Below are 22,689 nucleotides of genomic sequence, written 5' to 3' on the forward strand. Positions count from 1 at the left end.
ATGATTGGTCAGAGGCCTTGACAAATCTAGCATGGCAGCTGAAGCTCTGATAATTATTGATACCTCAACCTCACAAGCCACAGAAAATCTCTGCTGAAATAAATCAGTCAAATGAACTCAAATTAGCTCTGAATAGCTCCTTGTTCACTCAGAGCTTTTAGAGTGGAGAGGAGAAGTACTGGGGGGTTGATGGAGGGTAGGAAGAGCACCCGGATAGCAACATGAATAGTAAAACAGCTACATCTAAGGGGTTAAAATGCAGATGAGGAGAGTGGAGTGAGCTGAGATGTGGAGGATAAAACCTGGAGGAAGACAATGTTCATCTGTAAGCTAATTGCAGTTGTAGGGGCAGCTTCAGACTACCTGCTTGGGCAATTACCATCACTCTGGGTGTCTATCATTACTCTCCACTCAGACAGGAACGGTCCATTGAAAAGTATAAGAAATAAAAACGCATAAAATAGACAGAGGGGGGCAACAGACAGGAAGAAGAGGAAGGTAAAGAAAAGGAGAGGAAGAAATAAAGGAAGTAAAGTGGGCAGACATTTAGAGAGTAATGGGTTTCCTTGTTCATCTCTCGCTCTCTGCCAGCCTAATGAGGGTGCTAATTAAAGTAGAGAGAATAATGGGGGATGTGCTGAAAATTCATTTCATTTCGACCATTTTGTTTTGAGCACGCGTGTCTACATGTCTATATGGATGTTATCTGCATTCATTTATGTTGCTTAAATCGTGCTGACTAAATTACTTGTGTTTTTGACAAATCAAAGTCTCACTGCCCTCCCTCATTTCCTCCCACGCTCCCTCCTACACTAAGTCTCACGGTCTCCTCTCCTTCATCTTCATCTTGCCATCTACTTTTCCTACCATCTTCTAGCGTGGTGGCGTTGATCTCAGTACTGGATGGGCCTGTCCCAGCTCTGTTGAAGGCCTGGACCACTACCCCGTACTGGGCAAACTTCTTAAGGTTGTCCAAGGTGTACACTTCACTGTCCCCCGTAGCTTTCATCTCCACGATGCTGTACTGGCCGTTGCTCCCCGGACCGTTCTCTCTGTAACCGATCTGATAGCCTCGGATCACCCCGTTCTGCAGCTCCTTTTTAGGAGCCTGAAAGGAGAAAAAAAAGTTTTATTTTGGAATTTGCCAGCAATAAGTACAGAAATACCTGCAGATATACAAACAAAAACAAAATTATTGAATGTTAATAAAAGCGTGAATTCACATTCGTTCCTCATTTAGGTCCGCCTGAACTCAAAATGTGTCATATACAGTTAGTCAGTTTTCAGTGGTTGTTTTTAGTTGGTGTATATTTAAATAAACCATTGTTTAGACAGAGGGGCAAGTTCAGTTTGTGATTTCAAGTGATTTGCAGAAATAAGGACTGTGTGATCATAGACTCCGTCAGTAGTAAAAAGTAGTGATTTTACCCTCCATGTAACTCGTATGCTCTGGGATGTCATCGGTTGGAGGACTACATCCATCGGTGGCCCGTCAGGTGCTGTTGAGGTCCAATAAAGTATTACTTTAGATATGCATAGCCTCATTCAATACTGACAGAAAAGAAAGACACAAGAAAAACAGAAGTGTTAAATTTCGAGGAGAAAACAATCACGTACGTGCTTCCTCAGTGCTGATTGTGAGCTCTTTGCTCGGAAGGCTGCGGCCAATCTTGTTGTAGGAGTACATGCGGATGCTGTAAACGCAGGCTGGGTGCAACTCTACAATGTTTGCCTGGTTGTTGGTGGGGGAGATGTTCCTTGTTGTGTACATGTGATCCCAGGAGTCTGTTAAATATGGACAGGTTTTTGATTTTTTTTTTTTTTAATCCTTAACAATCTCCCGTGAAAGGTCAACCTTAGGTTTATTGGGATACCTACCTGACTTGTTCTTGTACTCAATGTCATAGCTGGTGATGATGCTGTTGCCATCAAACCTTTGGATCCAGCGCAGGTTCATGCTCCTGTCCTTCACTTCCCTCACTTCCAGCTCTGGGGGATCTGGTGGTTCTGTGTGTGGATGGGACCATCACCACCATTGGACATCTCATTCTGTAACCTTTCACCATGAGGCTGCCTATCTGCAGGACGTTTGCGAGATATGTACAGTATGTTGTTGAAATACCTTGCACAGTGAGTTGGATGAGCCCTCGACCTTCTCCATAGGAGTTGATGGCATGGCAGGAGAAGAAGACAGAATCTCCCCGCTCAGCTGGGTTTAGCTGTGAGCATCAGCACAAACAGAAAAAAGCTTACAATGTGCCACAAAATATACAGAACACAGACAACAGCAGGGGGCACAAATGATTCCACAGTAATACAGAATTACAGAAGTTTTACTTAATCCTACACAAGTATGATTTGTAAACCTGACATCCCCAGTGCATAAACACTGAGAATGGACTTTACAGTCAAATAAGAGACATCTAGTGTCCTGCAGTTGAACTTATGATATGAAATATATTTGCATATTAATAGAGTCTGGCATTTTTAATGAGTGAGAACTATTAGATGTCATTTTAAAGATTTTGTTTACAAGATAATGAATTTTTTTGGGTGGAAAAACCACATCAGACACAAATTACTATTAAAAGTATAGTGTTTTATATACAGTTGAAAACATTTCTGGAGACTAAAAACAGGAGGAAACTGCTAGCTTGGCTGTTTCTAAAGGTAAAAAAAAGTGCCTACACGTCCTCTAAAGTTCACTAAACAACAAGAATTAACATGTTAATTAGTGAGCAAATTAACACAACATCTACACAGCATCAAACAATCCCACTCAGTTTTGGTGTAAAGGCATTCAACTGAGGTCAGGGTGTGATATTCTGTGTCGGACCTTTAGGGTGGAGATGACTTCATCCCCCTTCTTGTTGATGGTGATGGAGTAACGGGGGTTTCTCTCTGCGTCGATGACTGTGTCCCCTCTCTCCCAGCGGATAATAATGGGCTGCTCGCCCCGCGCGGTGCAGTTTAGCTCCTTCGTCTGGCCCTTCCTCGCCATGGTGGTGTTGGGGTGGCTTGTGATCATGGCAGGAACTGAACAGAATCACAGACACGTGTCAGTGTGACGAATAGTATGACATGGAATAATAAGATGAAGGATTGGGGAAGTGGCATTGGAAACTGATGATATATTACAGATGTATAGACATCTCTTCCTGCCCTTCACTCTCCATTTTCATTTCGTGCTTCAAGCCCCACCGGGCTGCTTACACTACCTCCTCCCTGTCTGCCTCTTCTCCTTCTCTTCTCCCCATACTTTTTCTTTTCCTCCTCCTATCTTCTTTAGACATAGATTATTGATTGAAGAGGTTCCTGTGGTTTTGTTCTCATCATTAATTCACCAGCTCTTTTCCCCACCAAACATTCAGAAGCACACAGACCGACAGCCAAAACACATCAATCAATAGCAAAGACACCCCCAGTTAAGGGTGTGCAGGACAGACACGAGGTATTGCCATGTTCAGTGGAGGCCGCACTAGCCTGCGGCAAAAGTGCATCTTAGAAGAGCCGATTCCTCTCCACAAAGCTAAGACTCCTCTCTGTACAACCCAAGAGATGTGCTTATGAAGGGAAGAGGATTCACGCCAAAGAGAAACTGATTGACACTCACTCTTGACAGTAAGGATCATGCTTTTACTGATGTCTGATCCCACACCGTTGGAGGCCTGACAGAGGTAGTACCCTCTGTCGTCCTCAAGAACGTGTCGGATGAGCAGAGAGCCATTTGACATGATCTGGATGCGGCCAGTTAGTGGGACAGGATGGTACTGCTGGGGGTTTCCTACACCTGCAGGACACACAAAGCAAATGTACAGTATGTCACTGTTGTCATTTTTCCTTGTTATTACTGCGATGTCATCAGGATGATGTGGTGTTTTTACCTTTTGCATGTTTCCACATGACTTTTGGAGGAGGGTAACCCTCCACAGAGCAGTTGAGGACTCCAGCTTTTCCATAGATACAATCCTGGTTGTTGGGTTGCACCACAAAACGTGGTGGCACTGAGAAACAAAAAGATCCAATTAACCGAAATGCCGAAATGTAACAGATAAAAAAAAATCTTATAGTTGAAGGCAGAAAATGTAAATGTGACTACAATAGCAGTACAATTCTCAGTTCAGTCTTCACATTAGATAAACTGTTTTAGTTCATCATCGCTACGCCGTTTTTCCTTCGCTCAATCCCTCACCGGTAACAATCAACTGTCTTTCCCAGCTGACTGTGGCAGCAGCGTTGCTGGCGATGCAGGTGTAGTTTCCGTTGTGCTTCAGTGTGACCTTGGAGATTTGCAGGGAGCTCATGAACTCTTTGGTCTCTATTGCGACGCCAGAGGCGGAGCCTGGCACGATGAGCTGGCCGTCTTTGTGCCAGGTGATGCGTATGGGCATGTCCCCAGATGACACCACACAGGCGATGTACATGAGCTTCCCCACTGAGGTAGAGGGGATGTCGAAGGGCTGGATGAGGGGTGGCACTATGGGAGAGAGGAAGAGTGTAGAGAATCAGTGGAATAAAGGCAGATAGATGTTTAAGAGTGGCAATGTGGCCATCTGGAGCAATGCTAAGAGAGAGAGAGAAGGTCATTGGCCAGTGGGCCCCTCTTTGCCACCCCCCTCTCCCTCCCCTCCCCTCCCCTTCCCCTTCAGCCCCCATCTCCTGCAGCCCATAATAGCTGCTCTGGTTAGAGTCCAATTGGCAGGGGGAAGTCATTCCGTTGCCATAGCAATGGAGGTTGAGGTGGGGGTACTACAGCTGAGACATCTGGGGGATTTAATCTAGGCTTCATTATTATTCATCTAATTAAATCAGAGACACACTCGCATGCAGGCACATGCACACACCCTTAAACACCTCTGCAGCTGCCCTACTACCATCGTTACCCCGCTCACAGACTAAACAAAATATAGACACAAACATCTATCCCAAAAAACATTACAATGAAGTTGCACTTGTCAACTTTGCACATTGGCGTTTTTAAATGTCAGTGACCAGGGACTCCTATATCATGTAATCTTTTTATTTTTTCACCAACGCGTTCCAGTTTTTTTTCCCTTCTGTTTTCAGTGACATTTTATATCTTAGCTTCGCACAGACCGTCATCCATTAACAATGTAATATTTATAATGGGGAAAATCAGGTAAAACTACAGCACATCCCAATCAGCCGGGTGTGTCACTCTATCTCTATCGCGGCCTAACTCCCTGCTATGGAACGGTAAGATGGGTGTATATTTTGCAAAAAAACAACTTTTTTTCACACTTACCTTTGACAGTGACATGAACAGTCTGGTTGATTGACACCTGGGGCTGGATCAAAACACTACACAAGTAGGTCCCTTCGTCCGCGCCCTTCTGCACGTCCGTAAGCCTAAGGGTGCCGTTCTCAAACACCACTTGACGATGATTATCAGGCAGCTGCATGCCGTCCTTCAGCCACTTGATGGAGTAGTATGGGTACCCGATCACACGGCACGTTATGTAGGTGTTCCTGCCCGCCACTGCGGTGATGTCTCGCATGGGTCTAATTCGAGGTGGACCTAGAGACACAGGGAAGAGAGGGGAGGGGATGGAGGGACGAGACGGAGAGAGACACAGACGTCGGAGAGAGGGGCAGATGAGGTGAGGGAGGTCATGGCCGAGTAAGGGGTCAGCCACAGAGACAGGAGGTGAAGAGATAAAGGTTGAGGGATAGAGTGATTGGGGCAAGTTGACAGGTGGAGAGGGAGGTTAGTTATGCCCCCTTTACTAAAATCCGATTGAGGATATTTGTTGATTTTAGCCTAATCAGATATTCTGTGTATTTGTCTAGATAGATCCAGATAGATAGGGAGGTAGGTAGCTTGGTAGATGGATAGATTGACAGGTAGATAGATGGTTAGATAGGTGGATTGATGGATGGAGAGACGGGTGGATAAAATAGATGTTAAATGAATAGATAGATAAATGGATTGATGGATGGATATAGATGGATAGATTGACAGGTAGATAGATGGTTAGATCGGTGGATTGATGGATGGAGAGATGGGCGGATAAAATAGATGTTAAATGAACAGATAGATAGATGGATGCATGAATAGATAAATAAATGGATAGGTGCAGAGATAGATAGATAAATAGATAGACAGACAGGTGGGTTGATGGGTAGAAAGGTTGATAGCTGGGTAGATAGATCGAATGGTGGAGGGGTAGGTAGGTTGATGGCTAACTGTGTGATATACAAATGGATCTATGCTTCTCACTAGCCCCTGTATGTTTGTATAGAGTCAGGTGTAGAGTGCATTTATATTGAAAAGCAGACAGGCACCTCTTACGTTTATGCGCGCTTGGTACTCGGCGCTACCGGCCGAGTTGCGTGCGACGCAACGATACACTCCTCCATCCCGAATGAGCGGGCTGCTGACGTTGACGTGCGACACGGTCAGGCCATCTGACAGGGTGTACTGGCTGGTCTTGTAGGTGGAGTCTCGCACCACAGGCTCGTCATCCAGCGTCCAGGTGATGGAGGGGGGCGGGGCTCCTTTGGCAGCACACATGAGGGAGAAAGGCTCGCCAGGGTTCACCACCCGCTCGCTGAAGGAAGACACAATACGAGGAGTACCATCTGATAGTAGAGAGAGAGAGAGAGAGAGAGAGAGACATGACAAAAAAAAGAGAAGGACATAAAGACAGTGAGAAGTTCTGACGGAAAAGTCGAATTCTGAACAAATTAGATTTAGTTATGTTTATGCATCCATCTCTGCCGCATTTGAAGCCAAATCATTTTGAGGATATGTGTCTGTGGAAAACAAGTTATGCTCTAGTACCCAACGAAAGAATGAAAATCTACAGTAAAAGAAGAAGCTTTCAAAGTAGAGACTGAGTTTTATAGAATCTGCACTTGTTTACTTCCCCGACAACCTCTGTCCACATACCCTCTAGCAGAATAATGGAAAAGTCCTGAGCAGTGTGGCCCTTTCGGGAAGCAAAGCACTGGTAGGCCCCAGAGTGGAACTTCTGTGCAGCGGTGATCTGCAGGGTGTCGTTGTGCTGTCCCTGGATGGAGATGTGCTGGTCGGGGACGATGGGCTCCGTGTTTCTGTACCAGGTGATGGTGTATTCTGGAGAGCCTTCCACAGTGCAGGTGAAGAACAGCGTGCTGCTGATGCCCGTTTTCAGATTCTTAGGGGACAATGTCACTCGTAGTGGATCTGAGAGAAGGGCGTGTAAAGTCAAAAAGCATTTTTCTTGAACACGTGGAAGAAAACTGTCAAACATCCAATTTCTTTTTGTACGTTTATATATTTTCAGCTTCATATCTGCTATAAAAAAAATATAATTATTATAATTTACAGGTAAATTCTCGAATGGGTTTCTGGTCGTAGATGCAAGGATTATATTTTTCCAGATTTGTAAATACAAATCTTTCATTTATTTCTTTTTACATTTTGTGACCATTTTAGTTTAAAAACATCAGGATTTCTTCATCCATTTATGAACATTTTTCAGTGTTTTGTCGAGTTTAAAAGGATCAAAAAATTTTTGCATCTCCTAACTCACTCTAAAATCATTAAACTGGATTCAAAGCATGACACATGGATTCATGCATCCAGTAGGCGTTTACATTCACGAGAGAGCACAATCAGCCGTGGTGACTCAATCAGTTCGACGCACTCATTAAAAAAGCAGCTGGAGATATCTCTTCACATCTCTGTCCACTTGTGTGTAAGTGTGCCTGTGTGTGTGTGTGAGAGAGCAAGTGTGTATTTACGTGTGTGTGTGTGTGTGTGTGTGTGTGTGCAAATGTCAGTGAGCAATAAGGCAGCTGGTGGTGTATGCTGGGGGGCATCGCTGTGCCCCCTCCCCCCACCCCCCACCCACCCTTGTCAGAGTCACAGAGTGTGCTGCCATGATGTGCCCACTGGCAAAGCCTACCGCCGCTCTATTCTCTCCCTCTGTCTCGCCTCGCTCCCTTTGTTTCTTTGTATACTTTTACACAATGCACACTTATCTCCGCCGCTCTTATTATCTTGTTATTACACTGTAGATAATGTCATTCCGGCACTGTCTGGATGTCTGATCGGCCCTTGTGTGACCCCTCGTCTTTATCTCCGTCTTCCTCACACTCCTGCTCTCTGATGGTGAACGGTGCTGGCAGCTGTGTTACGGAATCAGCCTCAGCGAATTATTGCCCTGTCTCTCTTTTTGAGGCCTGATATGATGGGGCATTATACAGCTCACACACATGTTTGTAACAGACACACTCGAAGTGTGACTTACATGAGTCTGTGTGCCTCAAACCAAAAAGAATGGAGTTTATAAATGTGTCCGTCTGGCAGGCCGACTCACTGAAAAGACAGCGTGGGAGTCTGTCAGGTTTGTTTGTGGATGTCGTGCTCACACACCTATAACGTGAAGCTGTCCGGACACTTCCTTCGAGCCAAAACTGTTGGTGACCTCGCATGCGTAGCTCCCGCTGTCCTCCTGCCTCAGGTCGCTGATGGTCAGCCCTGTCAAACGCCGTGTCCAGCGGGCATCTGAGGGCAGCGGGCGACCATCTTTCAGCCAGCGCACGGTGGGACTGGGGTAACCTCCCGCTGTGCAGGGGAGCTCGATACTCTGGCCTGCGTAAACCTCCCCTGCTTGGAAACTGTCCAGGATGGTGGGTGAGGACTCGTTGGGGTCTGGAGGGCAGAGACAGGGGTTAAATTTAGGTCAAGACAGAGAGAGTTATAACAAAGAACAGAAGTTAACTGGCAACACCAAGCTGCTCACCCATTACAGAGAGCCTCGCTCCATTGCTTTGCCGTGTCTCGCCGCTGTACTTATGCTTGGTGATGCACCGGTATGTGGAGAGGGCATCCTCTTTCTGAACATCAGAGATGTAAAGAGCCCCGAAAGAGGTCAGCGAGAACCTGTTACCTGAGGAAGACACATTGAGCAAAGACCAACATTAATTTCCCAAAGAAGAGCTGATGCCAGACAGGAACAACCAGTAAAAGATTCCATAAAGGGAAAAAAAAACCTTCTCATACTTGATGACTGGTTGTACTTGACTTGAAGATGATCACTCTGGTACAAAGCCATTGTGGTCATTGCAAAACCGTATTCTTCTCAGAACAAACAGCTGCCTGAACAGTTGGCACTACCTGCCTGATGATGTTGCCTCCCAAAACCTGGCACTCTTTCAAGTCCTGGAGGACACACAGCGGTCACTTTCACCATGCATAGACAAAGATTAGAAAGATTTACTGGCTCCCTCTATACACAATGTATAGCTTTTATGCACCACACTCTCCTCATCAAACCATCCAAGTGTTCTTTCTCTCGAGTAGGTTTCACAAAATGGAAGATCGAGTGTGCATCATTTGTTTCAGTCTCGTGAAAGAATTTAAATAATCCAAAGTTTTCTTGCTGTGTCCGGTGATCGGACGAAGAGGGAAGTCAGTTTGCAATGAGAACTTGTCCGTTTACCCAGCTGTTATATCACATTGTCTTTCTTGCTTGCAGGTACACGTGCACACACAAACAGTGTCTTTCACTTTCAGTTCATGTTTGCTTTTGTATTTTCTTGAATCCCACGAGTCTTATTCCTAAATGTCCATGACGCCCATTTGGCCAATTCTCCACCGAAAACCTCTATTTAAATCAATGCTTCTCATAAAATGAAGGGGTATCTTCAGTAGGTCCCTCAAAAGCATTTTACTGAATTCCTTGAAAAGAGTATCATCATCGTTGGTGACATCATGCTTAAAAACTTTAAGTCATCACATATTTTTCAATAATTTCTATTAATTAAAATTCTCTCCACTATTAAAAGGAGAGGTTGATCTCACGATATCTAATGCCCCGCCCCAGCTTTCTGATTCAAGAGAAAATACATTCCTTTAATGAAGCCATGCTATTTTATGGGACATTTAAACATCATGTCCAATAGAGATTAACTCACAGCTTACTGTGAGTGTTTCAAAATGGCTGTCGCTGTGCAATAAGGTAAGCTGAGGCTTGTCTGCATTCATTATCACCTGTGTCTTTTAGCATTCAATCTACAGGCCAACAGCTGGGTCGGCGGCTTTCACATGCACCTGTGTGTTTATCAGCATCAATATTTTATCTCCAAGGCCTGTGTTTGTCAGAGTCTCTCCGAGAGTTGAGCAGATCCACTGAAGGTACCAGATACGGGCCGCGCCATCGTGTTTGACCCGAGAGGAGGCACAGGCTGCAATTTCACAGCAGCCTTTGTTTGCCCCCCAGAATGAAGCCTTACAGGATAATGAGCACTTTAAGAGCGCTACTCCCACAACACCGTCGACTTGCCTGTCACAACATTCTGACATAGGCAGGAAGAGAGAGAGAGAGGGAGAAAGAGAGAGAGTCAGCTGGATCTGTCAAAGCCACACTTTCTGTCTGTGTCCTCAGCAGAGGACTGATTTCATCCCATCTGCAGCCTCTGAGACGAGGCTGATTACACAATACACATCACATTATTCCCCTCGCTATCTGTCCATCTTAACTGAGTGGTTTGGTCACAGAATCCGTCTATCTTTAGTCCAATCTCGTCACTTCTTTGTGTGAACCCTCGCAACGTCTGTCTCACCCGTTTCCTCTCACTTTTCCTCACTCTGTGTGTCTTGCTCTCAGTCTCTAAGCAGAGTGGCAGACGGAGTAAAATATTAATTGCTAAATCCTAAATCACTGCTCCCTCAGCTTTTATTCATGCTGACTTGACTAGATAACGAGAAATGGAGCCAATGTGCATCACACACACAGGCGCACACACACATGCAGAAATGCATGCATACAGGCAGTCTGTGGAGAAAACAGATTTGGTTGTTGGTGTTGCTTTTTTTTTTCCAGTTGTGTCTCCTTCATATTAAGTATTGAACATTTTTATAGAAATCTGCAATTTGTCCTCAGCTTGAACCCATCCATGTATACTGAAGTGTATAGGAATTTGTGTCAATGTGTATGCCTTTTTTTAATTTAATGTGGAGGAAAGAGGAGGTGAACACACAAACTGAGCAGATGAAGGCCCAGTTTGGGATTGAAACCCACTGCAAGTTTTATGTTTTTAAATCGGTATCTTTTCATAGCTGGGCATTTGTTTTGACATAATACTAAAGAGGACCAGTGGATAAAAACATGGGAAGATCTCACAGATCCTTAAAAAAAGCTCTGAGGGAACTGCTTAGAGGTTAAAGTATTTTTTATCAACTGTAAATGATTCTTTAAAGAGTCCTTTCACCCGAAAAGAAGCTCTTTGAAAGAAGCTGCATTGCCTAGAGGATGGCGACATTGTTGGATCTCGTATGAGTTTGGTCAGTCTCAATGAGATGCATTCATAGTAAAAACGGTGTAAAATTGTTTTTGATTCGCAGATGCAGATGGGGTCCAGACGAGGACTATTTTAATCTCCATCTGTAACTGCTGGATCAGGAAAACTATTTATATTTTTTGATGAAAAAAAACATTCTAAATGGCATGAAAGGCGCGCATTTAAAGTGTGGTGTGTACTAGTTTTTATATAAATGTAACAATATATAGTAATAAACAATATTTTAATCAGAAACATGGCTGCAACAAAATTAAAAATTAAACAAAACTAATTTGTTTTTCCTCTAATCAAAAACCCTCCCAGATCTTTTCCAGATTTTGTTTTTACATTTTTGAAAAATTCAAATGGCCACTTAAAAATCTATGGGGCACAATAACCAGACTCACATATACTCAGTTCAAGTCTGCAATTTTAGGCCTATAATTGTACCCTAATGAGTGTAGATAACAAACAATAATTCAAAGCTAAATCAAATTCACAGACCCACGAGCAAGGCATGTCAAATCTACCCGCTCTGGCTGACAACTTGGTGGTGTTTTACAGGGCTGCTATCCTGCGACTGTGTGTACTCTAACTGCATGCTCTTTAATGTTAAAAAAAAGGGGGGGGGGGCATTACTCAAATGAATGTCCCCAGAAAGCCTCTCTTGTGTAATAAAGGTTTGCTTTCACTTTTATTTTTTTTAATCCGAAAAAAATGCCGGCAGCCTCACAGTCACACAACAGATCCGACCTGCTGCTATGACAAATTCCAAAGAGGAGGAAATAAAAAAGGGAAAATAATGGAAATATAAAGAATAGAATAGATAATAGGAAAAAAAAAAGAAAGAAAAAAAAAGAAGAAGCATGACAGTCTATAAATAGGATATATACTGTAGCCCATGTGAGGCCATATGTATGTGTGTGCGTGTGTGCATGCGTGTGTGTGTGTGTGTGTATGTTTGTATGTGCACAGTGCGAGCGAGTTAGAAGCAGCCTCATTTTCTCACATGCAAATGAAGGCGTCGGCGCAAAGATAACGAGGCCCATATTTCTACCTCCTCAGTGGGGCCATTATTTATTGATGTTCTGCATCCCCCCTCTCTCCTCTCTCCCCCCTCTCCCTCCCTCCCACTCTCATGCTTTCTTCATCCTCTCCCTGTTGCTAGGGTCTTCTCACTGCCATCCTGGTACGATTTCGGTGTACTTTCAGCAATTATTAAAGCACGCCGTGTTTACAATCATCGAGGACAAAACTGTGAAACCCTCGGTGTTGTGTGTGCGCAAAAAATGGTAATGGCAGACTGGCTGTAAAAGTCAGCTAAATTAATAATATAAAAAAGTAGTACTATGAAGTTGCTAAATATAGCTTTTCAGATGCAAGTAGCTTGTATCCAATCACAAATATGTGAGTGAGTGGTTAGGATGCTCACACAACATGGGTGCAAATAACAATAATCAGAGAGTCGCCGGTTTGATTTCTAGCTGGTTGGATCCTTACAGCAGGACATTCCTGTTATATTTGCCCATATTGGCTGTCTGCCTACTCTGCAGCTATCTAAATCAAATTTAAAAAAGCTAAAAAAAAATTTAAAAAAAAGCTTTATGAGCAGTTTCGAGATTGACTTCTCTACCTTCGAAATTAGCTCTTAGAAGTGAGTGTTACCTACATGCTTTAGAGGGGCAAATTTTCACCTTAGCTTTTCCTGTGTACAAAAAAAATACTAAATGAACTGTGTGAACATGCAGCACTCACGGCTCTGAGTAAAAACCGTTGCGCTCCTCTGGGACTTCCCCGTATGGACCCCATAATCAGTTTCGAAAAGGCTAATGAGCTATCGAACTCACATCCCTGTTCTCCTTCTGGCAGATCACTACAATCTGATCCCTGGAGTCTTCGTCTTACTCAACACTGTTGACTGTCAAAGGCAGCGGGTCCCTTACCTTGCAAGGCTTTCCCAGTTAAGTGAAGGTTAGTGCTCGTTATGATTACTATAAAGCAGTGAGAAAATGTGCGACAGCAACAGAAGGTCAGAGGTTGTACTCCTCCACAAACTGACAGCAGTGTACATTCTCAGAGGATTACAGGGACATTGATTTAAAACTGATAAGAAAAGAAAAATGGGAAGGACTTTCACTGTTCATTTCATGTGTCACTATACTGAGCGGAAATATCTACCTGAGGCTTTAAATTTGAAACAACCTTCACAGTTGTATTACACAAACACATAAAGTCACATTTTGAAGGGTTTGTGTCTCAAGTAAATAACAATCCTTCAAAAGAGGAGACAAAGTATAGGAAAAAGTTATTTTGAGATGAAACATGATTTTAAAAAATTAATGTATTTGATGAGTGCAGCAGTGAATTGATGTAATTGTGATAATAGACATTTTGTCAGACTTAAGTCCTCCTGTGTACTAGCAATGATAACAGTGCAGACCTCCCTAAAACCCACTGACACCCACAAATACACCTGCACATACAGCACATGCATGTCAAAGCTTTGTTCGTCAATTTAATTTGTCAAATGAATTTTAATACTTGGACTAATTTCGAGTTATTAAAAAAAAAAAGAAGTCGATATTCAGAGTTTGACTTAAGAAAAATCACATTCTGTATCTCTGCCTTATACCTCTTCCCCTCAACGGCAAGTCGCGGAAAAGAATTTGAAAGAAAAGTGAGAAGACAGAGGGGAGGAGGAGCAGATCAAAGACTTGTGACTGTCACAGAAAGAAGACGAAAGAAAGAAGAAAAAAAACGCAGCATATTCTGGAGATATTCTCTGCAGTGCTGGAATATGCTTGGTGCTCACAAATGCAGACATGCTAGGCACACACACACACACACACACACACACACACACACACACACACACACACACACACACACACACACACACATAGACACCTACCAGGCTTAAAATAGGGCAAAAAAATATTTCCCTGCTGGCACAAAAAAATAATAAACTATGTGTTATAATTAGCACCGCAGAGTCAGTGAATGGCAGTAGTCCAGTTTTGCAGTAGAGGAATGTGTTAAAGCAAAAGATGGGCATCGCTGACTGTCTGAATGAGGAGAAAGAAAAGGGGAAAAGCACAGGGAAAAATGGAGGGTAAATGGAGGAGGAGATAACAGTCCATGTCTGTGTTCTCCACTCCTTTCAAACCTTTATGCAAAAAAAAAAGAAAAGGGGTGTTACATCTATATTCAAAGCGAGAGCCCACTCCACCCTCCCTTTGCTCTCTCCCCTCTCTCTGCTGTGTACATTAAAAGCCCAAGTAGAAGCAGGTGTCAGCCAATTAAATATATACACTTTCCTGGCTTTTATTCTGCCGCACACTTACTTAACATCTATGAATGGCGCCCTCTTAACTCCTTTCAATTCACATTCAAAGCAGGTTTTATTGGCACAACTGATGTGTAACAACTAATTGTGCAACGGGAGCCCACCCTGCTGCATCTTCTCCATAAAAGAGACTTTGTTAACACGACCAAACTGTTCAGACGGAGCATGAGTCAATCTGTCAGTGAAGACTAACACCGCATGAGCAATGTCCGAATCGCAGCATTCAATTCTCTCTTTTTTCCCCACTCGCTTCTTTGTCACTTGTTCATTTTCTGGAAGGGGAGGAAGAGGAGGGGAGGTGGCGGTGGAGATGCAGGACATTGAAGAAGTCGCAGCTCTGTCATGTTTTCATTAAAAAGCCACGCTTCACTGTCTAATCCTAACTGCTGTCCTCTTTCCTAACCAATTCTGACTGCTTACCTCATCTTTCAATCACGTTCTCCCTGCCCTGCCCCTTCATTGCTGCGTTACGCTGCGCAGCGACTCACCGTGAGCATGTTGGAAAGTTTTGAGGGAGCCAAAGTGAGGAGGAGACGAAGGTGGAGGTTGGGGAGAGGCGGAGCGAAAAGGGGGGATGAGACAGCGAGAGCAGAGTCCAGTTTGCACTGCGATGGGACCACGTCTCTTCTGCTTCACTGGCTGCGCTGTCCCAATTTGCCCTGTGTGACTTTAAACAGTAAACACTGGGGGAGGGGATGATGCGGAGGGGCCTATCGAGAGCCTGAATGGACCGTTGGGGACAGACATAAAACCGATAGTATGCAAAAGACGTCGTTTGCGTAGATATAACTCAACACAGCGCTGCAGAGGCGCCGTGTCCCCCCCCCGCCCCTCCACCTATAAAGCCATCCTAACCAGACAGGTCGACGATGCTGCATAAAGCTAAATGGACCATCTCAGATAGAGGCAGCGCTGAGGAGATTAAGCATCAGTGGAAGCATCAGAGGAAACGAGGGATGGAGGGGAAAGAGGGTGGGCGGATAGGAGAGAAATGGGGAGAGATGTAGAAATAGGACTTCATTATTCATGACGTGTGTTTCATGTGCTTGGTGACATCTGGGACAGCAGTGATAATGAGAGTCCCGGGAGAGAGAAAACGCACACACACACACACACACACACACACACACACACACACACACACACACACACACACACACACACACACACACACACACACACATCCCAGTACACAGCACCATGCAGAAGCATGCCACCACGGTCCAAACACCTACTCTTAACTGGGCATCCCATTGACTCCTTTTGAACTGCTGATTGTCTGTGCACTAAGGCTTAAACACTGAAGGAGCTCAGTTCTTTACAAAAATGTCACTCAGTAAAAGTAAACATCAGGCGGCGCAAAAGACCTCGCCCCGCCACCTTGTTTTGATTTAGTTGCAGATAAGAGACAAGGCTGGGAATATGGTGTGTGTCTCCCATCGTGTGTGTGTGTGTGTGTGTGTGTGTGTGTGTGTGTGTGTGTGTGTGTGTGTGTGTGTGTGTGTGTGTGTGTGTGTGTGTGTGTGTGTGTGTGATGCAGTGTACTCCAGCTTAGCCCATGGCCTGGGGCAGTGAGCTGCATTAGCAGCACTGAGTGAGCTGCCTGGTCCCTCCCTATTAAGAGTGCTGGTGGCAGAGGAGTGTCACTGCCCAGCATATATATATATATATATATATATATATATATATTCACACACACATATATATATATATATATTGATGTAAAATCATACCACAATAAATATATATATATATATGTACAGTATATATAAAATACCAAATGCATACTGTGTAAACAACAATTTAATGGCTTAGCTAGTCAAGCAGTAGCTTATTTTAATCAGCAGCTCTATAGTGTACTTGAGTATAGTACTGTTACATTACACAACCTGTAAAGTTTGCATCTGCACTCCATCTGCCAAACAGGAAGAAGGCCTGGTCAGCTTTTCAAAGTTCAGCCTGTACTGCTGAGGGTGCTAATATGATCCAACTATGATATGAACCATATGGACATTTGAGTTTGTGCCTTCTCCTTGTAGCTGCATTGTTTTCCTCCCTCAGTCCACATAAACAACAGACTCTGAATTTCTTTTAGGTGTAAGTGGTCTCTGTGTGTGTTACCCTGTGGTACACTGGTGACTGGTCCAGGGTTTATTGGAATCAGCTCCAGCCTCCGTCCAACCTTGCTCCATACAAGTAAAATAGATAGACACTTTCTGTTCTCTGGTCTATTATCGCTGAAGCTGATCATTGATGAAGATCATTCAGTTGCTTCTTGTTGTTTATATTTCACCACCGCTGTCTTGTGCCTCCTTCTGACGGCTGCCTGTCCCTTGTGCCCCTTAAACTCATAAGTGTGCATACTATACTGTGTTATATGTCCTATGACTGCATTTCCCATGGACCATAAACTTCACACGTCATTGTCTGTTAAGCAGGATATCATCCCATTATCCGTACAATACTGATATTTAATTTAGGCGTGAAACAGTCCCAGCTCAGACTGATCCTAGAAAATAATGCCTGCTATTTGTTTCATCCCTGTGGTATATATTCTGTATGTGCTCTATTGTTTACTAAAGTCTTAAGTAGGTTTGGCTGTAGAGAGAAACTGAGGACTCTAACAATTCAAATGCTGTAAAAATGTTGAATTATTGACTTGCTTCCACGCGACATCTCCTGTGTACATGCTAATCCACAAACAACAGCTGAGAGACATCAAAGCACCCTTTCCTGTCTCTTGTATTGAGCCCGCCGCTGCATTTCAGATCTGCTCGCTCCTCCGTTCGCCCTTTCCTCCCGCTGTAGTCAATCAGCGCAGGCCATGTTGATCTGGCCTTTATGTGCGTTTGGACAGCTTATAGTGAGGCGGATCAATAGGTCTGATTAAGAGGTCATGTAGGAACATGGCATTTGGATGACCACCAGGGATCCCATTTGATCCCCGATCATGTGTCCTCATGGTCTCCGAGCAGCGAGCAGCATTCACAGAAACATCATAAAAAAGAAATCTCTCCTTCAGGGTTACAAAAGTGTGAAATTGATCTCTTCATGCCAGAATCACAATGGCTGTGTAGATTTTGAACTTCATTAATAATATCTGATTTTGGCACATACCTTTAGTTTGTAGTGAACCTTTTGTTATCTCAAAATCAAATGCTTATTACACGAACTATAACTTTGGTTAGATTTCTATTACTCTTTGTTTTAATCCCTGTAAATCTGATCAAAAAAAATAAAAAAAAAACATTCAGGGTGAAATTGAGGGAACCACGCTTCAACCCAACCAGTTAGGGAATTTTAGGGAGCCAAGATTAGAAACAAAGTCACGGCCGTTCATAATGACAAAAGACATGTAGACAAAGACGGGAAAATCAGAGCCCAACTTCTTCTGCTGCGATCGGTTGAGTAAAATGAGTAAGCATTTCCTTAAATACAATTTCTTAGTAGAGCCCTACTGTAATCTCCTTGCGCTAATCCCTCGTTCGCTAGCCTAAACAAAAGACTGGAAGAAAGCAGGAGAAAAGGGGTAAAACCTCTTTCCTTAAATCCTATTTCTTAACCCAGTCCAGGCTACATAAACCCTCCGACTCTTTTACTCTAAGCCCTGACACAAGCCCTCCTGCTTTCACTTTCCTTAATGACTCACGATGTGGTTAGAAATGCAGATTAACAGCTATCATTTATGGAGCCAGTGAGGACAAGTTAGTTAGTTACTTTGACTACATAAAATATAAAAAATACCAGTGATGAAAATCTTTTGATCACTGAGGAGTTGAAGTGAATGATATGGTCTGTAGTCTATAGGAATTAGTAATTATTTACTTTTATAAAAATAACTGTTCAGTGCTTTTTTTTCTTCATGGTACATAACTTCCAACAGTCCGGTCCTGTTTAATTATTTTATGACCAGTTTACCCGGCTGTTGACTGTCAGGCGGTGGAGCTTCGTTGTATCTACTGCCTGTTCATAGACACGTGTCAAAAATTGGAATAAAATTATAGGTTTATTATTATTATTATTATTATTATTATTATTATTATTATTATTATTATTATTATTATTATAGTAATAAAACATATATCCTGATTTCTGCAGTGTTTATATTATAATACTAATAAATAATGTTCTCAAGGAGAGATCAAAAAGTTCACTGTTTCTGTTGCGCAGGTAGAAGCAATAACCTTTGCAGGTTAAGTTCCTCAAAATTGATTCTTTTAATACATCAGCACCTGTACTATGCGTGTTTGTTACGACGTGGAAGTGCACATTTCGCCATGGCCTTGAAATTTAAGCAGACAGCGCACTTTTACCAACTTTCCAAGTTTGACACACAGTTTTATGTGCGCTCTCTGCACAGGTCCATGGTGACATCGCAAATGCGCACATTGTGTACACAAAAATGAGCGTGACTCAGGCGCTGATGTTGATCAAGTAACATAACTTGGAAAACTGAAGGTTATAGCTTCGACCTGCTCCGTGCACATCGCTGCTGTTTTGTAACTTTTTGATCGCCCCTCATACGTAGCACATTTCTTAGCAAAATTACACAGTGCCTTCAATGGGAAAAGAAAAAAAACAAAGGCTTGGTCTCATTTCAGAAGGTTTACCTCTTTGTAGTTTTGGTATCATAACCAAAAGAAATTATGACAAAAGCAGCAAATGAGACTGCTGTTTTAATCATCTGTCATTTTTCTAAGCCTGGTGATTTGAAAATAGGAAAACAAACTTCCCAAACTCTCCCTCTCCGTCTCTCAGCTGCTGTACTCTCTCACACTGCCTGGCTTGAAGGGTGAGATAGTGGCCAGATTCCTGCCAGAGTGATGTGCTCGCAGGGGCTTTCCCATCTTTCCCTCTTACACTGAGTGACACTGATACACTGATGCACTGTAAACATGCCCACACTGCACATATGTGTGTGTGTGTGTGTGTGTGTGTGTGTGTGTGTGTGTGTGTGTGTGTGTGTGTTTGATGGAGACACAAAGAGTAAAAAGGCAGGGGGTGGGTGGGGAGGGTTGAGCGGCAGCGATAGAGCGTGTGCATTTCTGTTAAGTGCACGTGAGCAGGCGCGTGTAGTAGTGTGTAAATAGTCAATAATAGCCGACACTTGTCAGCCCTCTGCTCTGTACACACAAAGCCCGTGGTTCGGCCATTGTTGAACTCCGCCTCTCCACCCCAACCACCCCCCCCCCCCTCCTCCCCTCCTCCCCCACAACTGGGCCTCTCAAGCAGAGATAATTATGTCTATTGTGCCCCTTGTGCACGCAGACAACACGCACGCACGCTCTCACACACACACACACACACACACACACACACACACACACACACACACACACACACACACACACACACTTGTTTGTGCTAATTAACACACCCACGTGCCTACTGAACCTAACTGAGTAAAAGATGGCTGCCAGCACCCCATCTGTTCCTACCCTGCTCTCAGTCGCTCGCAGCACACTGGGGCAAATGTGAGAGGGGCAAAAATATCCAGAGAAAGTGAAAGAAGAACTGACACTGAAGTGATACTGACTTGTTTGGCTGAATTTCTTTCCCCGTTGTTTTGTAGTTGCAGGGGCAGATTATTTTTGCAAGAAGTTGCTAATTATTAAGTTTTGATTCTACTGCCATATGTTTGCATGTGTATGTATAGCGGCACCTTCATCTGCATGATTTAGTCCCCCCACTAACCACCCATGGCCTGCTGTGTGCCACATGGGACAGAGGCAGGGGTAGACGAGGGAGAGGTGAGACAGAGGGATGATATGAGACCCAAGGGGGGGGACAGTCGATGGGGGTTATGTTCCAAGAGCCCTGGGGATGCCACGTGCTGCCCCCCACCCCTCCCCGTCCTATTCGGTCACACAGCGTCCTGATGCACCCATGCAAGGCAGCCCGAGCACAACAACAGGGCAGCCATCACACAGAGCAGAGCAGAGCAAAGCAGAGCAGAGCAGGCTGCAGCCTTAATGTATCCCGAGTTAATGTTTAATGAGCGCTCCATATTCAGGCAGCTTCACGCAAAATCTGAAAATGGCTTTATTGTGTTACTTTTGAGGTGTGTGTGTGTGTGTGTGTGTGTGTGTGTGTGTGTGTGTGTGTGTGTTTGGAGGCTTGTACAGTTGTACTTACGAGAGGCGAGTGTGCGTGTCAGACCTGTGTTTACAAGAGTATGCGGTGTCCCAGACAAGTGTATCTATTAATGTATTCCTGCTCGGAGTGCACAAGCACAGATTTACAAACAGACATCGTGTCCTAACACACTGCTGCTCTCCATGAGGTCCCTCTGCCTTTGTCACCTCTCTGCTGCACCTGTGTGGAGCCTTATGACACGAACTTTGTAATTACTAGGTGGAAAAGCTGTTTTATGCACACATGGGAATAAAGGGGCTCTATAAATACACATGGACATACACAACATATTGTGAATAGTTCAGATATTTTACTGTTATTAGATAAATATATTCTGACACACAAACAACAGCTGAGGAACATCCTAATTACGCAAATGTGTATTTTTTTTTATTTTTTTTATTTTATTTTTTTTACACCTTGGCATGTGTCAAATGTTAAAAGACTAATCCATAAATGGATCTATTGTGTAAATAATTAGCAGATAAACTGAGAAAGAAAAGTGGAGAAAGAACGCTGCACACCTCATCATCATCATCAAACTCTGTCAGTGTGCAAATGAATCAGCTACTGCTGCTTGCTTATCCAACAAATTGATCAGCTCAACTGTAATTTTCTCTGTGAACCTGCTGACGTCCGGCAGGGACCCGAGGGGCAGAGGATTGATCTGTAATGCAGCCTGTAAGTGACCTCGCCACCTGGTGACACCCATTAGGATCCAAGTTTGCATTAAGGTCTGATAACTCAGCATTTACACACTGACAAGGTAAACACAGGTTCTCTTCACCTCGCCTTCAACAACAGGGTCTAAAAACTGGACTGATGTGATTGAATACTCCCCTTTATTCACAGCTTTCTGGAAGTGTAAACAGTGTTTAATGATATACAAAATCACTGGTCTTTATGCAAAACATGAGCCTGTCCTCCTCCAAAAACAAATCTATATTCTTTTGTGCAGGCAGCTTTTTACAGCCTACGGATATGTTTTAAAGTTAAGCGAACTGTAGCAGTCGTATACATAATCACAATCTGGTTCCCTGTAGAAGTGACCCTGTTCAGATGATGTCCACATAATGTGATTTTAGGCAGCGTGCTGGATGGATGGGTCGATACAACTAGTTTGTTCGCTTCCTGTTTCTGACCATGGTTTTTTACTGTTCACTTCGTTTTTTTTACTATTGCCATGAGATCATTTGGTGCACGAGGCTGGTGCTTGCTTCCTATTTTCTACAACAAGTCGAGACAGTTTTTTTTTTTTAAATCACTTTTACTTTTGCCATGAAGGCGAACATGGTTCTAGTAATCACTTTAACCCAAACCATTATCTTTCCTTAACCCTGACTAAGTGGTTTCTGTGCCAAAACCTAAGCAGAGGTGCTGATTTAGGTGAAACTCCTATGGGTTGTATTTGAGGATAGGACCAATTGACCTGCTGTTTACAATTGTATTGGTTGGGGGACTTGTTGCAAAACACACTTGTTCAATTTGAATGAAGTACAACAAGATGGAGTGAAAGCTTGAAGTGTGACTGAATAAGAAAATGAAACAATGACAGTAGAAAAAGTGATCTCTATGTGAGAAGAGTTTACTAGACCTGCGTCTTTAATCTCAACAACACATTGTCATTTCTTCCCTTCTATTTGAGCTTTTCTGCACTCAGTTTTATGGCCATGTGTATCAAAATACTGGGCAAATACATAAACAACACCAAACTGTGTGGCAGGTGGATTAGATGGAGCGTGGTTGGGCATCTTCTGTGGACCACCATGTGGCTGCAGCCATCTGTTGGTCCAGTCTCTATTCATCGGAGCCACTCATTAACTTTCTGTCGGTCAGACTGACAGCCTCGATCCATGAGCTGAACCCTCTCTGTGTCCCACTGTTGTTTTTATTCCCGTCCACAAACCCTCCATCCC

The 22,689-nt window shown here is 43.6% G+C and overlaps 1 protein-coding gene across 3 annotated transcripts in view; it reads right to left on the reverse strand.

Annotated features, from left to right (window-relative positions):
- The window catches only part of LOC138196561 (cell adhesion molecule DSCAML1-like), a 53,125-nt gene that overhangs the window by 14,631 nt on the left and 15,805 nt on the right, over positions 1-22,689 (reverse strand). For 2 of the 3 annotated variants that reach the window (XM_069146719.1, XM_069146720.1), the window contains exons 4-17: positions 8,754-8,900; positions 8,384-8,662; positions 6,914-7,189; positions 6,307-6,603; positions 5,267-5,539; positions 4,193-4,477; positions 3,885-4,004; positions 3,614-3,790; positions 2,837-3,036; positions 2,123-2,219; positions 1,879-2,007; positions 1,618-1,785; positions 1,429-1,499; positions 868-1,108 (exon numbers count right to left, since the gene is read on the reverse strand). In XM_069146719.1, coding sequence (XP_069002820.1) covers positions 868-1,108; positions 1,429-1,499; positions 1,618-1,785; positions 1,879-2,007; positions 2,123-2,219; positions 2,837-3,036; positions 3,614-3,790; positions 3,885-4,004; positions 4,193-4,477; positions 5,267-5,539; positions 6,307-6,603; positions 6,914-7,189; positions 8,384-8,662; positions 8,754-8,900 — 2,760 coding nt within the window. Of the gene's footprint in view, positions 1-867; positions 1,109-1,428; positions 1,500-1,617; positions 1,786-1,878; positions 2,008-2,122; positions 2,220-2,836; positions 3,037-3,613; positions 3,791-3,884; positions 4,005-4,192; positions 4,478-5,266; positions 5,540-6,306; positions 6,604-6,913; positions 7,190-8,383; positions 8,663-8,753; positions 8,901-22,689 lie in introns of those variants that run through there. The other variant, XM_069146721.1, reaches the window with a different exon arrangement.

This window comes from Embiotoca jacksoni, unplaced genomic scaffold, assembly GCF_022577435.1.
Source record: "Embiotoca jacksoni isolate LCO1_2020_lvr unplaced genomic scaffold, fEmbJac1.0.p SCAF_13, whole genome shotgun sequence".
Lineage (NCBI taxonomy): Eukaryota > Metazoa > Chordata > Actinopteri > Embiotocidae > Embiotoca > Embiotoca jacksoni.